Source organism: Abramis brama (assembly GCF_963993115.1).
Source record: "Abramis brama genome assembly, chromosome: 19".
In the NCBI taxonomy this organism is placed as follows: Eukaryota; Metazoa; Chordata; class Actinopteri; order Cypriniformes; family Leuciscidae; genus Abramis; species Abramis brama.
The window spans coordinates 34,920,806-34,944,388 of NC_139981.1; the positions used below are offsets into that span (position 1 = coordinate 34,920,806).

The following is a 23,583-nucleotide window of genomic DNA, read 5'->3' on the forward strand; positions in this document are numbered from 1 at the left end:
TCTTGCATCCATACTTTTTCAGCATCTCATGCATGTAATGGCGCTCAAGTTAAAATATGTTCAACTTTTTAAAAGTTTTAAAGAGACTCTTTGACAGTGCTTATAACAGCAAAAACACGTTCTGTGTGAATTGACCCTAACTGATTCATTGGTATTTCAGTGCTGTTATTTAAGCAGACAGTTTGCTCGTACATTCAGTTTAATGGCATTAACAGCAAGCCAAAGACGGCAAGGTTTCAACAAAACTATGCATATGAATTTTATATGAATATGAATTCAAATGAATGTTCTTTCTCCGGCCATGCAATAAAGGCACGTTCTTAAATGAGAGAGGTTTTCAAGTAAAAATTTAAAATGACACTTGAAAATCAATCAGAGCTATAGAAATGTGTATTAACAAGTATATTACAAGAAATTGACTACGCCCCGTCTTGATTCATCTTGACTGCACGCAAATATTTCTGCGTGTGTGATTGACAGCCTTTGCTTTTTCCACTACACTGAAGTGAATGCGACTCTGTTACTTTCAGAAAAGGAAAATAAGCCTGCAATTATCTGTTTTTTTATGTTGTTGTTTTTGGTTAGGGTATTCTACAGCCCTTCATCAAACTTATCAAGCCCACCTCAGATAGTTTTAAATCAAGGCACTAATAATATTTATATATACTGTATATTATAATAATAATTATTGGGTGTTTTAATAATTATTATACAGACTTTTATCCCAGCCAACCCATTGGTGACTATTTCTGCCTTATAGATCTATCACAGTATGGGGAAACTGGAACAGAGTATTCTCAGACACTGCTTATGATTTATGGGGATTAGAAAAGAGGAGTGGGTGGATTTTTATCATTAAGGAGTGGTTGGTTACACACAATGCAGACACACATTTCTGTTCAAAAATTAATTTTCCCCTTTAATGTGGGATCATTATTTCATAATGTAATTAAGAAAACATTTCAGTTGCATTTGTTCTCATTCATTTAATACTAATTGAAGTAAAACACAAACAAATAAAAATTAATCATATTATTGAAAATTCTATAAATTTTTATTTTTATTACAATGAAATGAATGCAGGTAATATCATTTTGCTTTTCCGTATAAATCTCATGAATTTTAACTCAAAACTCAAAATTGTAACTCACCGGCACGTCACCCATGTTTCCACCGCACAGAATTGCTCAATAATCTGTTAAACACAAAATTATAAATTACATTTAGAATACTTGTTTTTTTCCCACAAAATGGGAATATGAGCAAGTTGCCATACTAATCAGGATTTACATGTACATGTTGTTAGTGTTTGTGTTATAGATTAATACATATCCACTTTCCATTAATTTTAACGTAAACACTGACCGAATCTCGGACACCGGTTGGAGATTTAAGTCCATTTTCTGAATTTGTTCCAAATGACCAATTTAGTCTCTCTCCGTCAGAATGGTCGAGAGGGTGATTTAGTGACTGTTTTAAAACAGACTCTCCTTGCTCATTGTCAGATGTTTTTTTGTAAAGGTGTCTACTCGTTTTCTAAGTCTGTGTGTAACTCTCAAACCTATCAATTACAATATATTTTTTATTCAAATACAGAGGGATTATATCAACCCAATTAAAAGATTCACAAAGTGTTTATGATGTAAGTGTTAGCAATGAAATTTAAAAGATCATTATTTGACATAAAATATAGTTGTTATAAATCATTCTTGTATGTGTGTAATGTGTGTATGTATGTATATAGAATATTTATTACATTCCTTCCTTTGAAAGCAAATACCTTATTGCATTGCTGCATCAATAGGAAGAGAATTGCAAGAATATCAATGAAGTTCAAAGTGCCAAACCAAATGAACATTGATCACCATAATGACGAGTGCAAACAAACAAAAACATTTTAGGAGTCATACAAGTCAGCATATGTGATGTTCTCTCAAAATTTTCAGATGAATTGACATTTGAACAATTAAGATGAATTTGGGAAATCAGTGAATATGAGTAGAGAAAAATAACTGCAGAAGTGGAGGACATGAGTGAAAGGTCTATTAAGATAAAAACAATTGCACTCAAACCAATCAATTAATCTTAACTTGAGTTTTCTGAGTAAACAATGCATTGTGCAGGTTACTGTACAGGTTACTAAATTTTTACAAATAAGACATTAAGTGAAGTTAACTAAAAAGTGTTAGTTAGAATCACTGTTGAATTTTACAGTGAACTGCTTACCCACGGTTTTCTATTTCTGAGCTTGAAATATCTGATCAAATGTTCTAGGACCATCAGTCAATTTTATTTTCTATGTCTCTCCCAAATCTTACTTTTTCATCTGTTGAAGTTCAAACACAGTGTCTGTATTATTCATCTCAATTTCATATGATTTTTAATCCACTTTTCAATGATTTGAGTTAGCAATTGGCTCTGGATTCGTCACTTCTTGGCCTGGATGTCGACGAACACATCAAGCTTCTAAATGCTGTTTGGTTGGATGTTTTAAATCTAACTGTTAAACCTAACCCTAACCCTAACCCTAACCCTAACCCTAACCCTAACCCTGTCTCAAAGTCTTTAAACAAAAACCCAGAACTGAATGGTGTCTCTGATACTCAGAACCTCTGATACTCACTTGCTATAAGTCAAGCGTGTAGAAAAGCAGAGTGAAAATGAAAAAAGGACAGACTACCAGAATGCTGTGAAGTCTGCGAAAGCTGTATATATATATATATATATATATATATATATATATATATATATATATATATATATATATATATATATATTAATATATATTAATAATTTAATTTTAAACAATTAGGTAGAAGGCACTGTGGCACTATAAGCTATAAAAGGGTGCTGTCGGGGTTGTTATCCTCAGGGCCATGTGTCTTCTTAATCCGAGCCTTAAATTATACAATATATAGCAAAATCTCTGGCTATTTTATAGTATTTTTCTGTTTTATTAAATGACATACAATTGTATGTAAAATGTAAAAAAAATAATCTGTATTTAAACAGCAACAAAACAGTTAAATGATAACATAGTCAAATGACTGGAAGCCAAAAAAAAACCCCAGTAAAATTAAATTAAAATATCCTTATTTAAATAAACAGAAAACCACTGTTATTTTATACGGAAGCCCTGAACCGCAAGGTGGAAAAAAAGAAATATATCTTGTATTAATATATCGTTATTTCGACATAATATCTCGTTATTTCGACATAATAAGGGGACATTCTAATATGCATTAAGCCACATTTAGTGTTCTTATAATGGTTTTCTATGGTAGGAAAATGCTTAACGTGAAATTAAACGTGTTGCATTCATATTCTGGACATATACTAGGATACTTTATTATGATTTTAGTAACATAATGATTAATAAAAGCACGCACAATTATCCGTGAACTTGATAAATGTTGCAGATATGTTTTACTATCCACAAACAAATTGATTTCAACTTATGTGTGCAAAATTCAGAATTCAACGAATGTGCAGCAATTTGTACAAATTGATACATTTTTGTGAATAAAATGTTTTATTTTGTGTAAGTGATCATAATTTGCGCATACAACAAGATGTAGGGTAGATTGTGTACAGTTGAGACACCTTAAATAACTTGCGTTCGCAGCAAGCACAAGTTGTGATTTTTGCTGTGCACATGCGTATTAGTGTCCTCTTTGATCGTGGGAAATTTGAACAGTGGACGCATCTCCGATCCGAAGAAATCGGGAAAAGTTTTTTTTCTAAGGTAGGACGTTCACTTCACCATGCACTCTCCACAGTGAATAGCTTATTATCCTTATGTGACTGTTAAACGTAACTGGTATCACCACAAACGTTATTCTGTGCCCTAAAAACTGGCATATTTCATGGTATTGTGTCATGCAAGGTAATTGCAAAATCTAGAGAAATGTGCGAGGTGGCCTGCGGGGGATAGTTGAGACACATACTGTACCCCCGATAGAGTTGTATTAGGAAACACACTGTTTAGTTGTTCAGTGTTATGATAACAGGTTAAACGTCCTAATTAGCCAGGATGCAAATGAAAATAAAATTTGATATTTGTGATATTTAAACTGTGTATTATTAATAAATATTGTTTCATATCTTGTTCCTCCTTTATAAATTTTAACCAGTGCAAATTTAAATAAAATGAATGAATATAAATGGATAAATAAACAAAAATGTTGCCCAATTGTTATTTTCTTTATTTTTCTTTATTTTTTATATTTACAATGAATGGTTAGTTACCTTTACATCATTAAAAATGGGTGTCTCAACTGTAGGCTACCACATATGGGTACAGTTGAGACAAGGTTGAGACAAAAAGCACCTTATTTTTATGAGCTAATTGTGGAAAATATAAACTACTTGTGGGTATTATTGATTGATAATATCTTAGTCTATAAGCTAATGAAATGTCATGTGGAAATTCACTTCTTTTCAGTATCTATTTTTGTGTGAAAAATCAAAACGCAAAAAGTGTCTCAACTGTACCCAGTCTACCCTACAGGTGACTCGTGCATTTATTGGCGTCTTTTCTGAGTCGATCTCATTTGAGTGTGTTCGGCAATGCTTAACGTGTAATTGAACGCGTTGAGTTTATATTCTGGGCTCATCAGATTATATTATACATATATACTTTATTAGTATGATTTTTTACTGTGTTTGGTCTGATATTAACACTGTCCGTCTCTTTATGTTAAGGTTTGTATTGATTTCGATATGCCACTAGAGGGCAGAATAAGACAGGGTTTCACGTGACGTCACGTTGCTGCTTCGCGAGAGCTCGAAATTCAGATGGAGAGGATGTATACTGTATATCTATGGAGAGGATGAAACACTGATCCATTTATTTTCCCAGTGTGAAAAAACTCAAAACTTTTGGAATAGTTTATATCTTCATATGGGTAAGCACCTTTATTTTTCCAAATCCTTTCAGTTAAAGGATATAATCTGTTACTATAAAGATAAAGATAATACTTTTTGATTTCATTTTTTTTATTTTGTTTGGAAAAAATATAATTCACAAGCAAAAATTCTCCAAATCGCAGCCTACTTTTCCACATTTCTTAATTGAAATTGATGCATTTCTCAAATCTCTAAGGTTGATTAAAAACAAGAAAAGTTACAGATTCTTGAAATATTATGATGATTTTTTTTGGCAATACCACTGATGCAAAATGTTTCTTCTGTTTATGTTTGTCATGTTATTTTATATACATGTATTTATTTTTTATTTGATTATTTTTCTTCTGTGAAACTTTACATACGAAACTTTACAAACTTTGATATGATTTCATTCCTGTAGAAGTTCTATATTTTCTGTACTTTATGTCTGCTTATTGTCAGAAACATAATCAATAATAGAAAATTAAAAATAAAAGAAAGAAATTCAGATGATGAGCAGGAAGTGAAATAGCTGCCGGATCTTGCGTCTGAAAAAATGCCTATGTTTTTATAGTTTACGGCTGCTCCAATCGTTCTAACCGAGAAAAGGGAAGGGGGTTTATAGAGTACCAAATATTGTCATTTATAAAGGTGAGAAATGTAACAAGATCACAGAACAACGCTGTAAAAAGTGGATTTTAAACTTACGTTTGCGGTCTTGAGGTTAATAGTCCAGGCAAAGTAGCGTTTTAAGACAGACTAATTGTAAAATAATTTTTTGCAGCTTAGATCATTTCTATGAGGTGTCCAGCACAACATAGGCTACCAAAAGTCCTAAAAAATCCTAGTTGAGGAAATATGTTTAAATCTCATCAATCCAAGATGTGTGCCAGTAAGACCAGGCAAAAAACATCCCAATGGGGCTATTTTTTTCCTTTACCTGAACAAATTCTTAAGCTCGAATGGATCCTTTGACAATTTTCAATCTGGTTTCCGACCACATCACAGCACAGAGACAGCGCTCATAAAGATAATAAACGATATTCGCTTAAATACTGATTCAGGCAAACTATCAGTGCTGGTGCTACTCGACCTCAGTGCTGCATTCAACACTGTCGATCATAACATACTTCTTGACAGGCTGGAAAACTGGGTGGGGCTTTCTGGGATAGTCCTAAAATGGTTCAGGTCATACTTAGATGGGAGAGGTTATTATGTGAGTATAGGAGACCATAAGTCTGAGTGGACATCCATGACATGCGGAGTCCCTCAAGGCTCAATTCTTGCGCCACTCCTGTTCAACCTGTATATGCTCCCAATGAGCCAAATAATGAGAAAGAACCAAATTGCTTACCACAGCTATGCAGACGACACACAGCTCTACTTAGCCCTATCGCCTAACGATTACAGCCCCATTGACTCCCTGTGCCAATGCATTGATGAAGTCAAAAGTTGGATGTGTCAAAACTTTCTTCAGTTAAACAAAGACAAAACTGAAGTCATTGCATTTGGAAACAAAGATGAAGTTCTCAAGGTGAACGCATACCTTCACTCTAGGGGTCAAACAACTAAAAATCAAGTCAGGAATCTTGGTGTGACACTAGAATCAGACCTTAGTTTCAGTAGTCATGTCAAAGCAATAACTAAATCAGCATACTATCATCTGAAAAATATTGCAAGAATTAGATGCTTTGTTTCCAGAAAAGACTTAGAGAAACTTGTGCATGCTTTCATCACCAGCAGGGTGGATTATTGTAATGGACTCCTCACTGGCCTTCCCAAAAAGACCATAAGACAGTTGCAGTTCATACAGAACGCTGCCGCCAGGATTCTGAGCAGAGCCAGAAAATATGAACATATCACACCAGTCCTCAGGTCTTTACACTGGCTCCCAGTTAAATTTAGGATTGATTTTAAAGTATTATTACTGGTATATAAATCATTCAATGGCCTAGGACCTCAATATATTGCAGATATGCTCACTGAATATAAACCCAACAGATCACTCAGATCACTAGGATCATATCAGCTAGAAATACCAAGGGTTCACTCAAAGCATGGCGAGTCTGCTTTTAGCTATTATGCCAGCCGCAGCTGGAACCAGCTTCCAGAGGAGATCAGATGTGCTCCTACTGTAGTCACATTCAAATCTAGACTCAAAACACATCTTTTTAGCTATGCATTTACTGAATGAGCACTGTGCCAATGTTCGTCCGACTGTTTGTACTGTACTGTATTTTATTTTTTTTTATTTTTCTTAACTGTTTTAATTATTCTTATTTCTTTTTATTATTTTAATTTCTTTTATGTAAAGCACTTTGAATTGCCATTGTGTATGAAATGTGCTATATAAATAAACTTGCCTTGCCTTGCCTTGCCTTACTCCTATCAAAATTAAACTTTACACAATGAAAGTATCCATGAAAAGTAAAAAAAAAAATGTATTACATGTTTCTTTAAAAATTGAGTTAGCCTATTGAACATTTAATTTGTTTATAGCCTATTGTTTAATTGGAGTTACGAAGGTTTTACTAGTGTAATATGACTTGATTTATCATATATAATGCACACAGTCCTGGCTCCGCACATCAGCTGACCGTGTTTCATTTACATGTTGAATTAGGCTACCCTGCGATTATGAATAATTAAATCAATAAATACATACGTAGCCTAAATGAATGAATTTTTTTTTTTTTACAAATAAATAGCCTACATAATTACCTAAATCCAAATATTCCTAAATTAAATGTATAAATAGGCTACACTATAAAAAAATTATCGTGATTTTAACGGTCAAAGACTGTAAAAATGCTACAGTGAAGAGCTGTTGGTTAAGAGAAAGTTTCCGTACTATATACAGTAAACAACTGTGACAGATCTAACGGTACATTTAATGTAATTTTACTGTAAAATACCATTAAATTTACAGTTCTCTTACGAGAGGTTCTCTCGTATTGCGTAAGCTTGCTTACGCTGCGGGAAAGTCTTCTTTTCTCGAGATACTGAAGCCAAAAATTATCCTTAATTTCATATTTTGTCAACGCAGTGCAGCTGCGGGCAGCTGAGCTAGAGCGGCATACTGCACGCTCATTGGCTGCCGCGCGGCAACTGCTTAAGCCTACCAGTGAGCCTGGCGTGACGTCACGCCCAATGAGGGCGCGTGCGCCCTCGCGCGTCACAGCCCGCCAGAATGGGCGGCGTCAGAGCGTATATAAGGAAGGCTCGTAGGCTATATTCTCTGATTTCTGTCTTTTCAGCGAAGCACTCGCATCGCTGAACTCTGAGAGGAAGCCGTCGCCGTTGTCCTGCAAGGAACAGCTAACGAGCCAGCTTAGGACAGCCTGAGGAAGCCGGACGAATCTTCGCCGCCTTCAGCCTGCCGTGCCAGCTCAGCTATCCGGCGATATCCTTTACAAAAGCTCTTTCTGTGTGTTTTGCTTCCGCAGCACTATCTAAAAGAGCGGAGGCGTTGTTGCAAATGCCTCGCACCACGTGCGGCTCATGCCGCTCTACACTCAGCGACAGAGACCGCCATCTTATCTGCGCTCTCTGCCTGGGCCGGGACCACGCAGCCGTCGCGCTTTCCACGGGCGGCTGCACCTTCTGTGAAGAGCTGCCGATGTCGACCCTGCGGGCTCGACTCGCCCTCTTCACAGAGCCTGCTCCAACCGTCGTTGGGCCGCGAAAGAAGAAACGCCGCTCTCAACGACCACCGGAGCCCGAGACTCGAGCCAGGGCCTCGCCGGAGCCTCTCCCGCGAGCCTCGCTCTCTCCTTCTCCGCCCCCGCTTCCCGACGCGCAGCCTACGGCTCTCGCCCTCGATGCCGTCGCCTCAGGGGATGATGCGGATGACAACGCGCTACTGGACACGTGCTCATTAATGGCGTCGGACAGCGAGGGATGGTCCGGTTCTGTCCGCTCCGCTTCTTCCACCAGAGCGTCCAGCAGGACTCACGCCAGTGTGGACGCCGAGCTTCTCCGCCTCCTCACTTTGGCAGTCGAGCACCTGGGCCTCGAATGGTCTCCGCCAGCGGTGTCCCCGCCCAACAGGCTCGACGGATGCTTCCTGCCCGCCAGTCGACAAGCTCCAGCGTCCAGACCAGCGCCTTTTCTACCGGAGCTTCACGAGGAGCTTGCTAAATCGTGGAATGCTCCAGTTTCGGCCAGACTCCGCTCTCCGGCCTCATCAGCTCTTTCCCGCGTGGATGGAGCCACGGAGAAGGGGTATGACCGGATCCCACCGGTCGAACAGGCGGTTGCAGCGCATCTTTGCCCCCCATCCGCTAGATGGCGTTCAAAGACTGCCCTCCCGTCTAAGGCCTGCAGGACTACTTCGGCGTTTGTCAGCCGCGCTTTCTCCGCCGCTGGGCAAGCCGCCTCAGCCCTGCACACAATGGCGGTCCTTCAAGTTCTCCAAGCCGACCTCCTCCGCCAGCTCGACGAGGGAGAACTGAATAAGTCTGCCTTGACCGACCTGCGCAGTGCGACGGATCTCTCCCTTCGCACGACGAAGACAGCGGCCCAAGCTATCGGACGTTCCATGGCTTCGCTGACCGTCATAGAGCGCCACCTCTGGCTAACGCTAGCCGACATGGGGGAACAAGAGCGGTCCGTGTTTCTCAACGCCCCGCTCTCACCCACCGGTCTCTTCGGCCCTGCGGTGAGTGGCCTCGTGGACCGCTTCTCTGAAGTACAGAAGGCGTCACAGGCCATGAACCTCTTTCTGCCCCGCCGCTCGAGCTCTGCTGCAGGCCGCTCTAACACTCAGCCTCCTGCACGCAGCTCCACGCAGCGCCCGTCTCGACCTCCAGCTTCGCAGCAGCGCCAGCGCGGCCGACCCAGGTCCCGCTCCACCAGCCAGCACAGGCCGCTACCCCCGCGGGGTCCCCGGCCTAGAGTTTCGCTGAAACCCGAGCCTGCGAAGTCCTCCTAGCACTCGTCGAGAGGAAAAGACGGTTGAGTCCCGCCGCGGCCGGACCGCCGTCAAAGCTAACTTGTATACCTCTGCCAGTCCCCTTGATAAAGGCTACTGCAGTAGTGTCCACCGCAGCCAACGAGCCAGTTTCTCAACTCTCTCGCCTGCACACAAACGCCGTTCTTACGGCGACCCAGATAAATCAAATAAAGAGTGTAAAATCTGGTCAATCGGCTCACGCCGTCAGTGTTATGAGTGTAGTAAACATGCCCACGTCCCAGTGTTCATTGCTACACACAAGCACAATCTCCCCTGTGTACCCCACAGAGCGCACTCACATAAAGCGCGCTACGGCCGCTCGAGTGTTAGTTGTAGGTCACGTGCCCACGCCCCAGTGCTCACACCTACACAGTGCTCGCTCTGTCTCACACATTCGGGGTCCAGAGCAATCCGTCACCGGCTGTGTGTTAATAAAGAGCCCTGTGCCCGCTACACAGCACGCACACTCTCATGTGAACACTCACGAGCCCGCCCCGCTTCCGCGCCGCGAGCCGTCACACACAACGCTCTCTCACAGCGTCACTCAGCCGGCTGCTGCTATCAGCGAGCCCCCGTCTCCCCTCACTGCCACTGCGCGACTCGCGCACATACCGCCACAGGCTCCTTGTCCCGCGCTGTGCGGCGGGCGGGAACCGGAGGCGATTCGACCCCTAGCTATGAGTGCGAATGCATGGAAAGCTATTCCGGGAGTGTCGAAGTGGGTACTAAACACAGTGATAAAGGGCTATTCGCTTCAATTCGCTCGCCGCCCCCCGCGCTTTCGCGCCCGGGTCGAGACTCAGGTGAAGGCGGATGCAGCTCATCTGCTTCACGCAGAAATAGCGAATTTGCTGCACAAAGGGGCGATAGAACGAGTTCACCCACCGGTTACCGAGGCAGGCTTATACAGCCGTTATTTCCTCGTACCCAAGAAAGGCGGAGCGCTCAGACCTATATTAGATCTGAGACATTTGAACAAAGCGCTCATGAAACGACCGTTCAAAATGCTCACGACCAGTCAAATCCTCGCGCAGATTCGCCCGGGGGACTGGTTCATCTCTCTCGATCTGAAAGACGCGTATTTTCAGATTCAGATTATACCCCGTCACAGGCCATTCTTGAGATTCGCCTTCGACGGTCAGGTATATCAGTACACCGTCCTGCCGTTCGGCCTGTCCCTGGCACCCCGTACATTTACGAAGTGCATGGATGCGGCTCTCGCACCCCTGAGATCGAAGGGAATGCGAATTCTGAACTATCTGGACGATTGGCTCATTATAGCGCACTCAACAGAGGAACTAGTTTCTCACAAGACAGCGCTTCTCGGTCATTTGGAAAGCCTGGGTCTTTCCGTGAACTGGGACAAGAGCTCTCTAACCCCCAGCCAGTCTATCACTTTTCTGGGTATAGATCTGGATTCGGCGGCGATGACGGCCAGATTGTCAACACAGCGCGCACGCTGTGTTCGACACCTCGCCGCTTCCATTCAAGTGGGGAAAGTTTTTCCCCTGAAAACCTTTCAGAGGCTTTTGGGCCATATGGCGTCAGCCGCACAGTGTTAATTTTGGCAGCCATTTTTGATTTAGTCTTAGTTTTCATCTTGAGATGAAAATACTTATTGGTCTTAGTCACATTTTAGTCATTTTGTCTTTCATAGTTTTAGTCTAGTTTTAGTTGACGAAAAGTCATTGCGTTTTTTGTCAACTTTTAGTCAAACTGCAGTTACCGACATTAATTTTGGTAGCTATTTATATGTAGTCTTTAGACAAAAAAATGTCCTAATTTTTTATCTCTAGGCCAATTCAATTAAGCTTATGAGAAATGTAAATTAAGGTAACAGGCTGTATTGACATTGCACTCTTTAGCAGTAGCACTTGTGCAATTCTACATACCCCTTTTCCTTAGTTCAGTGGTTTTTAGAGTGCCCTACCCCCTGGCACCCCCTCTCTTCCACTTAGACTGCAGTCACACTTTTTCCATTAAGGGACAATATTTTTTTATACATATATTTTTAAATTAAACAATGTTCAATAAATATGCAATGATGGTAAAAACTTAGTGATACCGGTACTTTTAAAATATTAAATTAAAGCCAGTAGTAAGTCACTGTCTTTATGAGTGAGTCATGGAGTCATTCATTCAGTAAGGAAGCACGCTGCTATATTTATGAACGGGTCATTGAATCTCACGATTCATTCTAAGCCACAGAATCGTTCACGAATCACCGCTGTGTGCTGCAGTTCTGCTGTGGCTTTCGTTGCAAAATAGAGCAATACGCCTATGACAATACTGTTTTAAATGTAGTAAATAATTTAATGTTACCCTTCTGTTTGTTGAACTGTTGTATAAAATCAATGTCTCATTTGAAATCGTGTGGATATTCAGGAAACATTGCATTCTTGCTCGTATAATATGATCGACAATAAAAACACTGGATATCAGCCTATATTTTGATCGCAGATTTAGTAGCACAGATAGCGCAAACGGCTCGTGGCAGAACACAGACCGACTGAAAGACACTTTAATTTAAGTAGAAAATCTCAAATGAAGATCGCTAAACTCCAGCTTACTTGTCTGTGTTGTTTTCAGATCATCCGCGCTTCTTCAGCAGTGTAGAGAGCGCGCGCGCATGGTTGCCAGATACTATTGAAAAGACCGGGTAGAAAACGTGTTCTTTTAACAGAAAAGCTCTGTCTGGGGATTTAATTATTAAAATCTGGCAACCGTAAGCATGAACGCTCGTAAAAACAGTCAATGTGTTGTCGTCTCCTTTATTTGACACAAACAAGTGGTTTTGGTTAAGTTTAAAAATGTTTAAACACATTTCAGTCTCGTCTTTTTTCGTCAACGATATTGCATGTGTTGATATAGTCACAGTTATCGTTTAATGACGTGGGTGTCGTCTCTCATCGTCTTGTCTTAGTCAGGGGAAAAAAGGTCGTCAACGAACATTTTTCGTCATAGTTTTCGTTAACGAAATTAACACTGCAGCCGCAGCGGTCCTGCATCTGGGTTTACTTCGAATGCGCCCGCTTCAATGCTGGCTAAAGTCGGAAGTGCCCCGCAATGCATGGTTTTCGGGCCGCGCACCAGTCAGAGTGACTCAGCGCTGTGTCTCAGCCCTGCAGCCCTGGCTGGCGGCCGAATGGTATCAGCGGGGAGTGACGATGGGGGTCATCGCACACCGCAAAGTGGTCTCGACAGACGCGTCCAACATGGGTTGGGGAGCGACTCACGAGGGCAGTCCGATTTGTGGCCCATGGTCGAATACGGAGAAAAGCCTCCACATAAACTGTCTAGAGATGCTGGCGGTCGAGAAAGCGCTGAAGCACTTTCTACCGCTTCTACGGGGACACCATGTGCTAGTTCGCTCGGACAACATGTCAGTGGTGTCTTACGTGAACCGCCAGGGCGGAATCAGATCCAGAACCCTGCGCGCTCTCACAGAGCGCCTCCTATCCTGGGCTCAGGGACCGCTGCGCTCCCTAAGGGCAGCTCATGTACCCGGTCGTCTGAACGACGGCCCGGACAGACTGTCCAGGGACAACGATCCCCAGGGGAATGGTCTCTACACCGCCAGACGGTCCAATCGCTTTGGCGTCGTTTCGGCGAAGCGGAGACCGACCTCTTCGCCGCGAGCGAGAACGCTCAGTGCCAGAGGTTTTTCTCAAAACACGAGGACGCGCTGGCTCAGACATGGCCCAGCGTTCCGCTGTATGCGTTCCCACCGATCTCGATGCTGCCTCAAGTGCTAGCGAGGATCAGGGAGGCGGACTGCGCAGTGCTCCTCATAGCTCCGCGCTGGGAAAACCAACCGTGGTTCCCCGAGCTAATGAGGCTGGCAGATACAGCCCCATGGCCGATTCCGGTGAGGAGAGATCTTCTCTCTCAAGCCCGAGGATCGATTCTGCATCCCCATCCAGAGCACTGGTCTCTGCATGCGTGGGAAATCAACGGATATCCGTTGATCTGCCAGAAGGGGTAATTAACACGATCACGCAGTCCAGAGCCCCCTCGACGAGGCGGCTCTATGCGTCTAAATGGTCGGTGTTTAGCAAATGGTGTGTGGAATAGGGTTCTAATGCTCAGTCCTGTGGAGTTCCACAGGTATTAAACTTCCTCCAAGAGATGTTGGACGCGGGCAGGTCCCCCTCCACGCTCAAAGTGTACGTCGCGGCCATAGCAGCGTTCGCCGATTCGGCGCGCGGCCGCTCGCTGGGCAGGAACGAACTCATTACCCGCTTTCTGCGCGGGGCCAGGAGGATGAACCCTCCTCGGCCCCCGTCAGTCCCTATTTGGGACCTGTCTCTGGTCCTAGAGTCCCTAAAAGTGCATCCCTTCGAGCCTTTGGACTCTGTGGAGTTGAAATACTTGACGCTTAAAACCGTTTTTCTGCTAGCTCTGGCTTCAGTCAAACGAGTGGGTGATTTGCATGCGCTGTCCGTCAGTGCGTCGTGCCTCGAGTTTGGACCTAACGACTCGTTAGCCATTCTCAAGCCGAAGCACGGTTATGTCCCCAAAGTGTTAGGTACTCCCTTTAGGGCTCAAGTCATTACCCTATCGGCCCTGCCGTCATCCGGCAGCGAGGAGGGTGTTAACCGCCTTTGCCCGGTCAGGGCGTTAAGGGGTTATGTCATGCGCTCTGCAGCCTTCAGGCTCTCAGAGCAGCTTTTCGTCTCGTTTGGAGGGCGCGCTAAGGGTCGCGCCGCCTCGAAACAGACGCTATCCAGATGGATAGTGGATGCTATTGCAGCAGCATATGCGTCAAAAGACCTGCAATGCCCGTTGGGCATACGGGCTCATTCCACCAGAGGCATGGCCTCATCGTGGGCATGGTCCAGCGGGATTTCCATTCATGACATTTGTATGGCGGCGGGCTGGGCGTCCCCCTCTACATTTGTTAGGTTTTATAACCTGGAAGTTCCCGCCCTGCAGGCTAAACTTCTGTCAGTCTAGTCGTGTTCATGTCCTGCTCATGTGCGCAGGCTGTATTATCGATTAGCTTGTCTGTTGAGCTGCACGCTCAGGGTATCAGTATGCATAGACCGGCCGTACCGTTCTTGTGTTCCCTGGGTGTGCTTATGAACATGTGTTTGCCCGCACCGCTGGCCACCTGTCATTTCACCTCTATGCTTTTCATAAAGAGTCATATGTGATCGTTAGGCGCGCACGGCGTGGACAAGGGGTTCCCGCAGCGTAAGCAAGCTTACGCAATACGAGAGAACCTCTCGTAAGAGAACGATACTTGGTTACTCACGTAACCTTGGTTCTCTCTAGAGAGGGAACGAGTATTGCGTTCCCTGCCGTGCTTAAAGCCTATAGCTCGTGTCGCTTCATTCGACAGAAAACAGACAATATAGCCTACGAGCCTTCCTTATATACGCTCTGACGCCGCCCATTCTGGGCGTGACGTCACGCCAGGCTCACTGGTAGGCTTAAGCAGTTGCCGCGCGGCAGCCAATGAGCGTGCAGTATGCCGCTCTAGCTCAGCTGCCCGCAGCTGCACTGCGTTGACAAAATATGAAATTAAGGATAATTTTTGGCTTCAGTATCTGGAGAAAAGAAGACTTTCCCGCAGCGTAAGCAAGCTTACGCAATACTCGTTCCCTCTCTAGAGAGAACCGAGGTTACGTGAGTAACCAAGTATCGTTTTTGGAAGTGAAAAAGAACAAATCTTGTATAATTTACAGTGAAAAAAACGTAAATTGACATTCCCACAATTCCCTGCGTGACACTTCACATTTGATGTATTTTTGTTGAAATACATAGTTTTCTTAGTTTTTTCTAATCAGTTATGACATTAGGGTTTTATGTTACATTTAAAGGAGCATTGCATAGGTTCTGAAATTTCTAACAGTTACTGACACCAGTGGCCGTTAGAGGAACTGCAGCCAGTCTCATGCTCGTTCTCAGTGCGCACACGCTCGTACGAGCACGACCACATCAACCAGGGTTGCCGCAGCAACCACTGATGGCTCATCAAGATTCACCAGCATAATGTTTGAGGTAAGAAAACACCATTTGAAAACACTACCGATTGCCGCTGCTTACTAATAATGGCTGCCGTGCCGTACGGATGTAAGTAGACGAGAATGCGCATGACGTCACATTTTGTGAATTTTCACGCTGATTCGGGCCGACTCCTCCACACACAATTGAGCCTACAGGCTGATAGAGGCAACCGTGGTGGACAGTCAAGGTGTCATTCTTTTTATTACATCATGGTTGGCTCATACACATTACTATCTTAAAGATTTTTTTAAGTAAAAACCTACACATAGCCCCTTTAATGTTGTTAAATTAATGTCTATTGCATTTTTTTTTATTTCACGTTTGTTACCATGATGGTGTTTGTTATGAATGACACTGTGCAACTTCTATATATTAGTATGAACTTTCTTATGACAGAGCTGCTTTTGATGATATTTAATTCATCATGTGATTTTTATCTCCGCTGTGATTGGTGGTTGTCAGTGTATTACTATGGTACAAAACAGATATAAATACTTCAAAAGGTTAGTAAATTAACATTATATCAAATCATTAAATACGGTTTATTACTGTAAATTTAAGTGAAATCTAAAATGCTCACGCAACAGAAACGCCACGCAGCTGACACGCAACAGAAACGCCACGCTCACGCAACAGAAACGCCACGCAACAGAAACGCCACGCAGCTGACACGCAACAGAAACGCCACGCTCACGCAACAGAAACGCCACGCAACAGAAACGCCACGCAGCTGACACGCAACAGAAACGCCACGCTCACGCAACAGAAACGCCACGCAACAGAAACGCCACGCAACAGAAACGCCACGCAGCTGACACGCAACAGAAACGCCACGCTCACGCAACAGAAACGCCACGCAACAGAAACGCCACGCTCACGCAACAGAAACGCCACGCAACAGAAACGCCACGCAACAGAAACGCCACGCAGCTGACACGCAACAGAAACGCCACGCAGCTGACACGCAACAGAAACGCCACGCTCACGCAACAGAAACGCCACGCAACAGAAACGCCACGCTCACGCAACAGAAACGCCACGCAACAGAAACGCCACGCAACAGAAACGCCACGCAGCTGACACGCAACAGAAACGCCACGCTCACGCAACAGAAACGCCACGCAACAGAAACGCCACGCAACAGAAACGCCACGCAGCTGACACGCAACAGAAACGCCACGCTCACGCAAAAGAAACGCCACGCAACAGAAACGCCACGCTCACGCAACAGAAACGCCACGCAACAGAAACGCCACGCAGCTGACACGCAACAGAAACGCCACGCTCACGCAACAGAAACGCCACGCAGCTGACACGCAACAGAAACGCCACGCTCACGCAACAGAAACGCCACGCAACAGAAACGCCACGCAGCTGACACGCAACAGAAACGCCACGCTCACGCAACAGAAACGCCACGCTCACGCAACAGAAACGCCACGCAACAGAAACGCCACGCAGCTGACACGCAACAGAAACGCCACGCTCACGCAACAGAAACGCCACGCTCACGCAACAGAAACGCCACGCAGCTGACACGCAACAGAAACGCCACGCTCACGCAACAGAAACGCCACGCAGCTGACACGCAACAGAAACGCCACGCTCACGCAACAGAAACGCCACGCAGCTGACACGCAACAGAAACGCCACGCAGCTGACGCGCAACAGAAACGCCACGCAGCTGACACGCAACAGAAACGCCACGCAGCTGAGACGCAACAGAAACGCCACGCAGCTGACACGCAACAGAAACGCCACGCTCACGCAACAGAAACGCCACGCAGCTGACACGCAACAGAAACGCCACGCTCACGCAACAGAAACGCCACGCAGCTGAGACGCAACAGAAACGCCACGCAGCTGAGACGCAACAGAAACGCCACGCAGCTGACACGCAACAGAAACGCCACGCTCACACAACAGAAACGCCACGCAGCTGACACGCAACAGAAACGCCACGCAGCTGACACGCAACAGAAACGCCACGCAGCTGAGACGCAACAGAAACGCCACGCAGCTGACACGCAACAGAAACGCCACGCTCACGCAACAGAAACGCCACGCAGCTGACACGCAACAGAAACGCCACGCTCACACAACAGAAACGCCACGCAGCTGACACGCAACAGAAACGCCACGCTCACGCAACAGAAACGCCACGCAGCTGACACGCAACAGAAACGCCACGCAGCTGACACGCAACAGAAACGCCACGCTCACGCAACAGAAACGCCACGCAGCTGACACGCAACAGAAACGCCACGCTCACGCAACAGAAACGCCACGCAGCTGAGACGCAACAGAAACGCCACGCAGCTGACACGCAACAGAAACGCCACGCTCACACAACAGAAACGCCACGCAGCTGACACGCAACAGAAACGCCACGCAGCTGAGACGCAACAGAAACGCCACGCAGCTGAGACGCAACAGAAACGCCACGCAGCTGACACGCAACAGAAACGCCACGCAGCTGACACGCAACAGAAACGCCACGCTCACACAACAGAAACGCCACGCAGCTGACACGCAACAGAAACGCCACGCTCACGCAACAGAAACGCCACGCAGCTGACACGCAACAGAAACGCCACGCTCACGCAACAGAAACGCCACGCAGCTGACACGCAACAGAAACGCCACGCTCACGCAACAGAAACGCCACGCTCACGCAACGCAGCCAGTGTGTCGCCGGCCTTAGAATGTCGTAGCCTGACTACATCAGACTTCGTACTTCTGCTCAATTTCATTTCGCTTCTGTACTCAGTCTGAGACAGCGTCAGAGCTTTCCGTTTTCCTCCGGCCTGAAAACAGCCGGCCAATCAACGAACAGAGGGCGGGCTGAGAGCCGTGACGTAGACACTGATTGTACCGTGGATGCGTAGATTTACTTCACATAATCTGCAAAAGTCGTTCACAGCCATGTTCACTCCGGTATTTCGCTCGATGGTTTTGTTTTCGCATCATACATGTGTTTACAGTGGAAGTTAGATGCGGCTGAGCCTGCGCATAACACACGCCATAACCAAACGTTATGTGATTGGCTTACGGGCAACCAATGATTTTAAACTTCAGACAAACCTGCGCACATATATTCAAACGCACATAACTATAGACCCAGTTCTTAATGCGCATGTTGTGAACGCCATCAGCGTTTCTCACAGGTTCGCGTCTAAAGTCTGTGTAGAGAGAATGGTGTCGTCTTAGCGGCCCCCAATTTAATAACAAATGATCGTTGCGACGGAAGCAAATCAATCAAAACTAACTTTAGCTGGAAAATAACTTAATTAAAGAACCGCTATAAAGCCAAAACAATCTCTGTTACCTTAAGTTATACATTTATCTCTGTAAAGCTGCTTTGAAACAATCTACATTGTTAAAGGGATACTCCACATTAAAATGAAAATGCTGTCATCCTATACTCACCCTCATGTTGTTTCAATCCTTTATGAATTTCTTTCTTCTGCTTTCTTCAGTAACCAGTTATATGGTATAGTATATATGGAAGTCAATGAGACCAGAAACTGTCTGGTTACTGATATTCTTCTAAATATCTTCCTTTCTGTTCAGCAGATGAAAGAAATTCATAAAGGATTGAAACAATATGAGGGTGAGTATATGATGACAGAATTTTCATTTTAAAGTGGAGTATCCCTTTAAAAGCGCTATATAAATGAAGATGACTTAACTACAGGTAGAGTATTTCCTGAATTATTTAGTTTTTAATGATCTGTTGGGATTTATAGTGTTTCTGTTGTCTTGAGTTTTGTGGGTCCCCATTGTTTCAGTCCAGGATCAGCCAGAAAACACTGGTGTTTTTCTGCAAAAAGTATTCTGTCAAAGTTTGTTGCACTTTATTTAAATTAGGATATTTTTAATCATTAGGATATTACATTAATTTTATGGTTTTTGTTTGGCAGCCATGGCTGACATTGATATTTATTTTATTTTTTTATGATTTATTTTCTTAGAGTGTAAAATACACTTTATTATATTGTTTGAATATTTATCATTTACTTAATTTGGTTTAACTTTATGTAGATTTGCCCTGCTGCAGGGATATTTCCTACGAACACTGAAATACTAAAATCACCCTAATACTTTCATATTATGAAACCATTTGTATTATTTTACATATAGACCTAATAGGAAATTTCTGAATATTGTTCTCACCTTGAAGAGTTTCTTCGCTTGTAGGCTAGTTCTTGATGAGATGATATTTAACTATGACACCACTGGTGTTTATTATATACCCTGCTGGCATTGTGAGGGGAGGAGTCGAGCAAAGAACATGCATAGACAATTTTATTTGCTTTTCCTTCTATACCCACAAACGGTTGACTTTTTTTTCCCAAGTCGTTTATTTCACTATAAACTGGACGATCGAAAGGGCAAAATATTTTAATCTTCATTTTACAAAAATATATTGGATAATACGAAATGTAATAATGTTATTTAATGAATATATATAATCAATGTAATATGAATACATAATTTACATTTCTTTTAAGAATAATGCCCTTGCATTCTTTTCCTTGCTTAAAGCAGCACAAGGTAACTTTTCAACCTTCATAATAGATTTCCAAGACTCTTGTGATGGTACATCGACTTACAATAGGTTGAATGACACGTCTGCCATAGCCTGACGGGGTCTGTATAGTTTTTAATCGTACTTTTAAACTTCGGGGTTTGGGTAGTAACCCGAGCACAAAAAGAACTACAAAATTCGACTGCTTTACGGCATAGGCTACCTCACTTCCCCCAACACGTCCTCACATGCTGTTGGACTTGTAAGTATATTGCTTATATTGTATATCACTCGGACAAGCTTTCACTCGTTGGTGTGAGCTAAAAAGCACCTGGCGTTCTTGTTGATGGATTAGTAACTTAGACATCTTCGGAGGCTAGCTGTGCTTGTTCGATGTCCGACGATTTGTAACGTGTTGTGTTTATTCCCCAATCGAACTCGTGTAACTGTCTGTCACACGTTCTACCGTCCACAGCATTACTTGATAGACAAAAATAGGACAAGAATGAGCATCAAACAGAAACAACCCGCTTACGGGGTGTTCGAGACGCACATACAATACAGACTGCCGTAAACAGGGCGGGCGCAGCTCTTAAACGGGACACACCTTATTTCCACTCGTTACAGCTTCCATCCGACTGAACAGGGACCGGTATACAGGGGGGAGGGGATCAGGCCGTGAGTGCAGAGACTGCTCTGCGTGAGTGGTATTTACGACAGTAACGTTAAATACAAGTACTCCACAGCGACTCTAGGGGTCGTTGTTTGACCAAAACGGAATTCCTACCTAGTGGGGCTTTAATAACTCCTTATGAGCTTTTTGCTCGCGGGTTTCTCTATAGAGCTTCCCCTACAGCTTCGGAATAAATATTTGACAACACTGACGTCAAAACTCGTTGGCGACTCTCCCCCTCCCATCTTCTCCCGCTGGTCCTGTGCATTTGTTTTCAAAGAACCCGGCGAACGCACGGAGCCATGTCTACTGAGGTATGTATGATACACAGAAGGCTAGCATATAAATGTTTAGATAGTGTATGTGTGCAGTGCCGTAAAGCAGTTCATTACATCGCAAGACCTGGGGCATGTTCAAGTTCAAAACGGTGCGCAACGTTTTGCTACGGTTTCCGGGTTGAACGTCATGTTTCCTGGAAACGGCGTGCACCGGTGTGCAACGGGGTTTGAGATACGTTTTGGCTGTTTCTCAATTCCAAGAACGCAGAGAACGGACTTGTGTTCTCGTGGAGACCGGTCTTGCCAAGCTTCCTTGGAAGAACGAACTCGGAACCGGCCGCAATGACTTCTGGGACACCAGGCGAGTACTAGCTCAAGTCTGCATTCGATGCATCCTCGGTATCAAGAACACATCCGGGTTCTTTCATGCGTCCTCTGTACTTGCGTTCTTGAGAATTGGGTCTGAACTTCGACGGTTAATGATGACGTAAAACGAGAACACAAGGACGCAAGATCGCTGAAGAACGCATATTGAGAAACACCCATTCTCTTGTTTGGTGGGTGTGTCAGAACTAAAGTCCAATCAGCAGCAACATGTATATAAAGCACGTGGTATTAAAGTGAACTTGCAAAATGGGTTCAAGGAAAGTAATTTACAAATTTGTTTGATGCAGCTCGGTATACGCAACAACTGAGGATATTAGAAGACATGTTTGTCGAAAGTTTTATTGTAAAAAATATAGGATATCAACAAAATGATGTAGTTGTTTATATTTTTAGCTTCATTGCAAGTATAGAAATAAACAATGGTAATTAAGTGTTTTTCCTAAAAATGAGAAAGAAAATACAGGGTATTAAAACAGTATGAACTACAAATAAAGTCAGTATGTGAGGCTAAATAGATGTGTTTTAGTCTGAATTAGGTATGATGTGTGCTTCAGTTTCAGCAATCCCTTCACTCGATTGGGATGTTCTCTTTTGTTCTGGGCGGCAAGTGCAGTAACTGTAACATCGGGCATATTTTGTAGTATTAAACACATATTTATACCGACTTCATCAGGCTCCGAAAATTATTCACAAAGAACACAAAGAATGGCCTTCTCAGCTTCCATAGTTGCAACTCTTGCGTCATCAGAACAGTGTGTTCAACGCATCACCGTTTCTGTTTAAAAAACGTTGTGCAACGTTTTGTCGGGGCTGAACGCAGCCCTGATATCACGCGATACTTCCTGACGCTGCGGCCGGCGAGCCGCCACCCCAAAGTTGCAAGTGTGGTTTTTCGTCTCACAGGCGCTCGAGGGGTGCGAGACGACCACCATTCAACCCGAAAACAGTCATATAACCATTCCAATGACTCCGAAGCTGTTCGGTTAAGATAAAAAAGTTACTTAGTTCACCTTTAATCCAACCCAGCACAAGGATGAGCTTCCATGCCTCAGATGAATGTATGCTGAAACTGAGATGCATACTGAATGTATGTATGCTGAAACTGAGAGAGATGGTTTAGCTCACTGCTACTGTTACCGCCTTGTAAGGCATGCCTCTGTGGGTTGCGGTTTGCACCCACTCACATCCTGTTATTCAAGAAAGGTTTTTATCTTAAATGAATTCATTTACTGAAAATCACAAGTGTTGGGAAAAACATGAAAAACATAAATAACATGTATAACGGATTGTCACCTTATAAACAGTCCTTATTGTGGTGGAATAAGCATTGCTATATAGAAATATATGTTTACCGTGAGTATCTTAATTTAAACTTTATTTTATTATTTTATTAGTTCATTAACTAATTATGCTAACTCAACTAATTTAATGTAAAGAGCTGGATACTAATTACTAATTAAATAATGTCAAATATTAAATGTAGGCTATTGATTAGAGTTGCCATAGACTAAAGATTTTTCTAGACTAGTAGTCATTCATTTATGCAATTAGGACTTATCACACGTTTATATTAAATCCTGGGTGCATGTAGGCTATAGCCTGTATTCCGCGCTCAAGCGCATGCATAAAACTTGCCGCAAAGGACCGGCAAATGTAGGCTATAATAAATGTGTCTGAAAAAAATAACGAAGCATTTTAATTGTTTATTAATGAACTAGTATTTTCTAAATCATTGTAGGCTGCCTGCAAACATATCTCCATACATCTCTGCTGTAATTTAGCCTAGATGCGCCTTTCATACGGACAGGATTAGGCTATAGAGCTTATGTAGCCCCGCCCCTTTTCAGCGCTGCGCTCGTTG

The 23,583-nt window shown here is 43.6% G+C and overlaps 1 protein-coding gene across 4 annotated transcripts in view; it reads right to left on the reverse strand.

The window, feature by feature from the left end:
* LOC311070068 (uncharacterized protein) overlaps positions 1–22,818 on the reverse strand; it is a 57,461-nt gene extending 34,643 nt beyond the window's left edge. For 2 of the 4 annotated variants that reach the window (XM_084093728.1, XM_084093725.1), the window contains exons 1-2: positions 20,030–20,910; positions 1,152–1,195 (exon numbers count right to left, since the gene is read on the reverse strand). In XM_084093728.1, coding sequence (XP_083949854.1) covers positions 1,152–1,166 — 15 coding nt within the window. In that variant the 5' untranslated portion in view covers positions 1,167–1,195; positions 20,030–20,910. Of the gene's footprint in view, positions 1–1,151; positions 1,198–20,029; positions 20,911–22,732 lie in introns of those variants that run through there. The other 2 variants (XM_084093726.1, XM_084093727.1) reach the window with 2 other exon arrangements.
* Between the last annotated feature and the right edge of the window lie 765 nt (positions 22,819–23,583).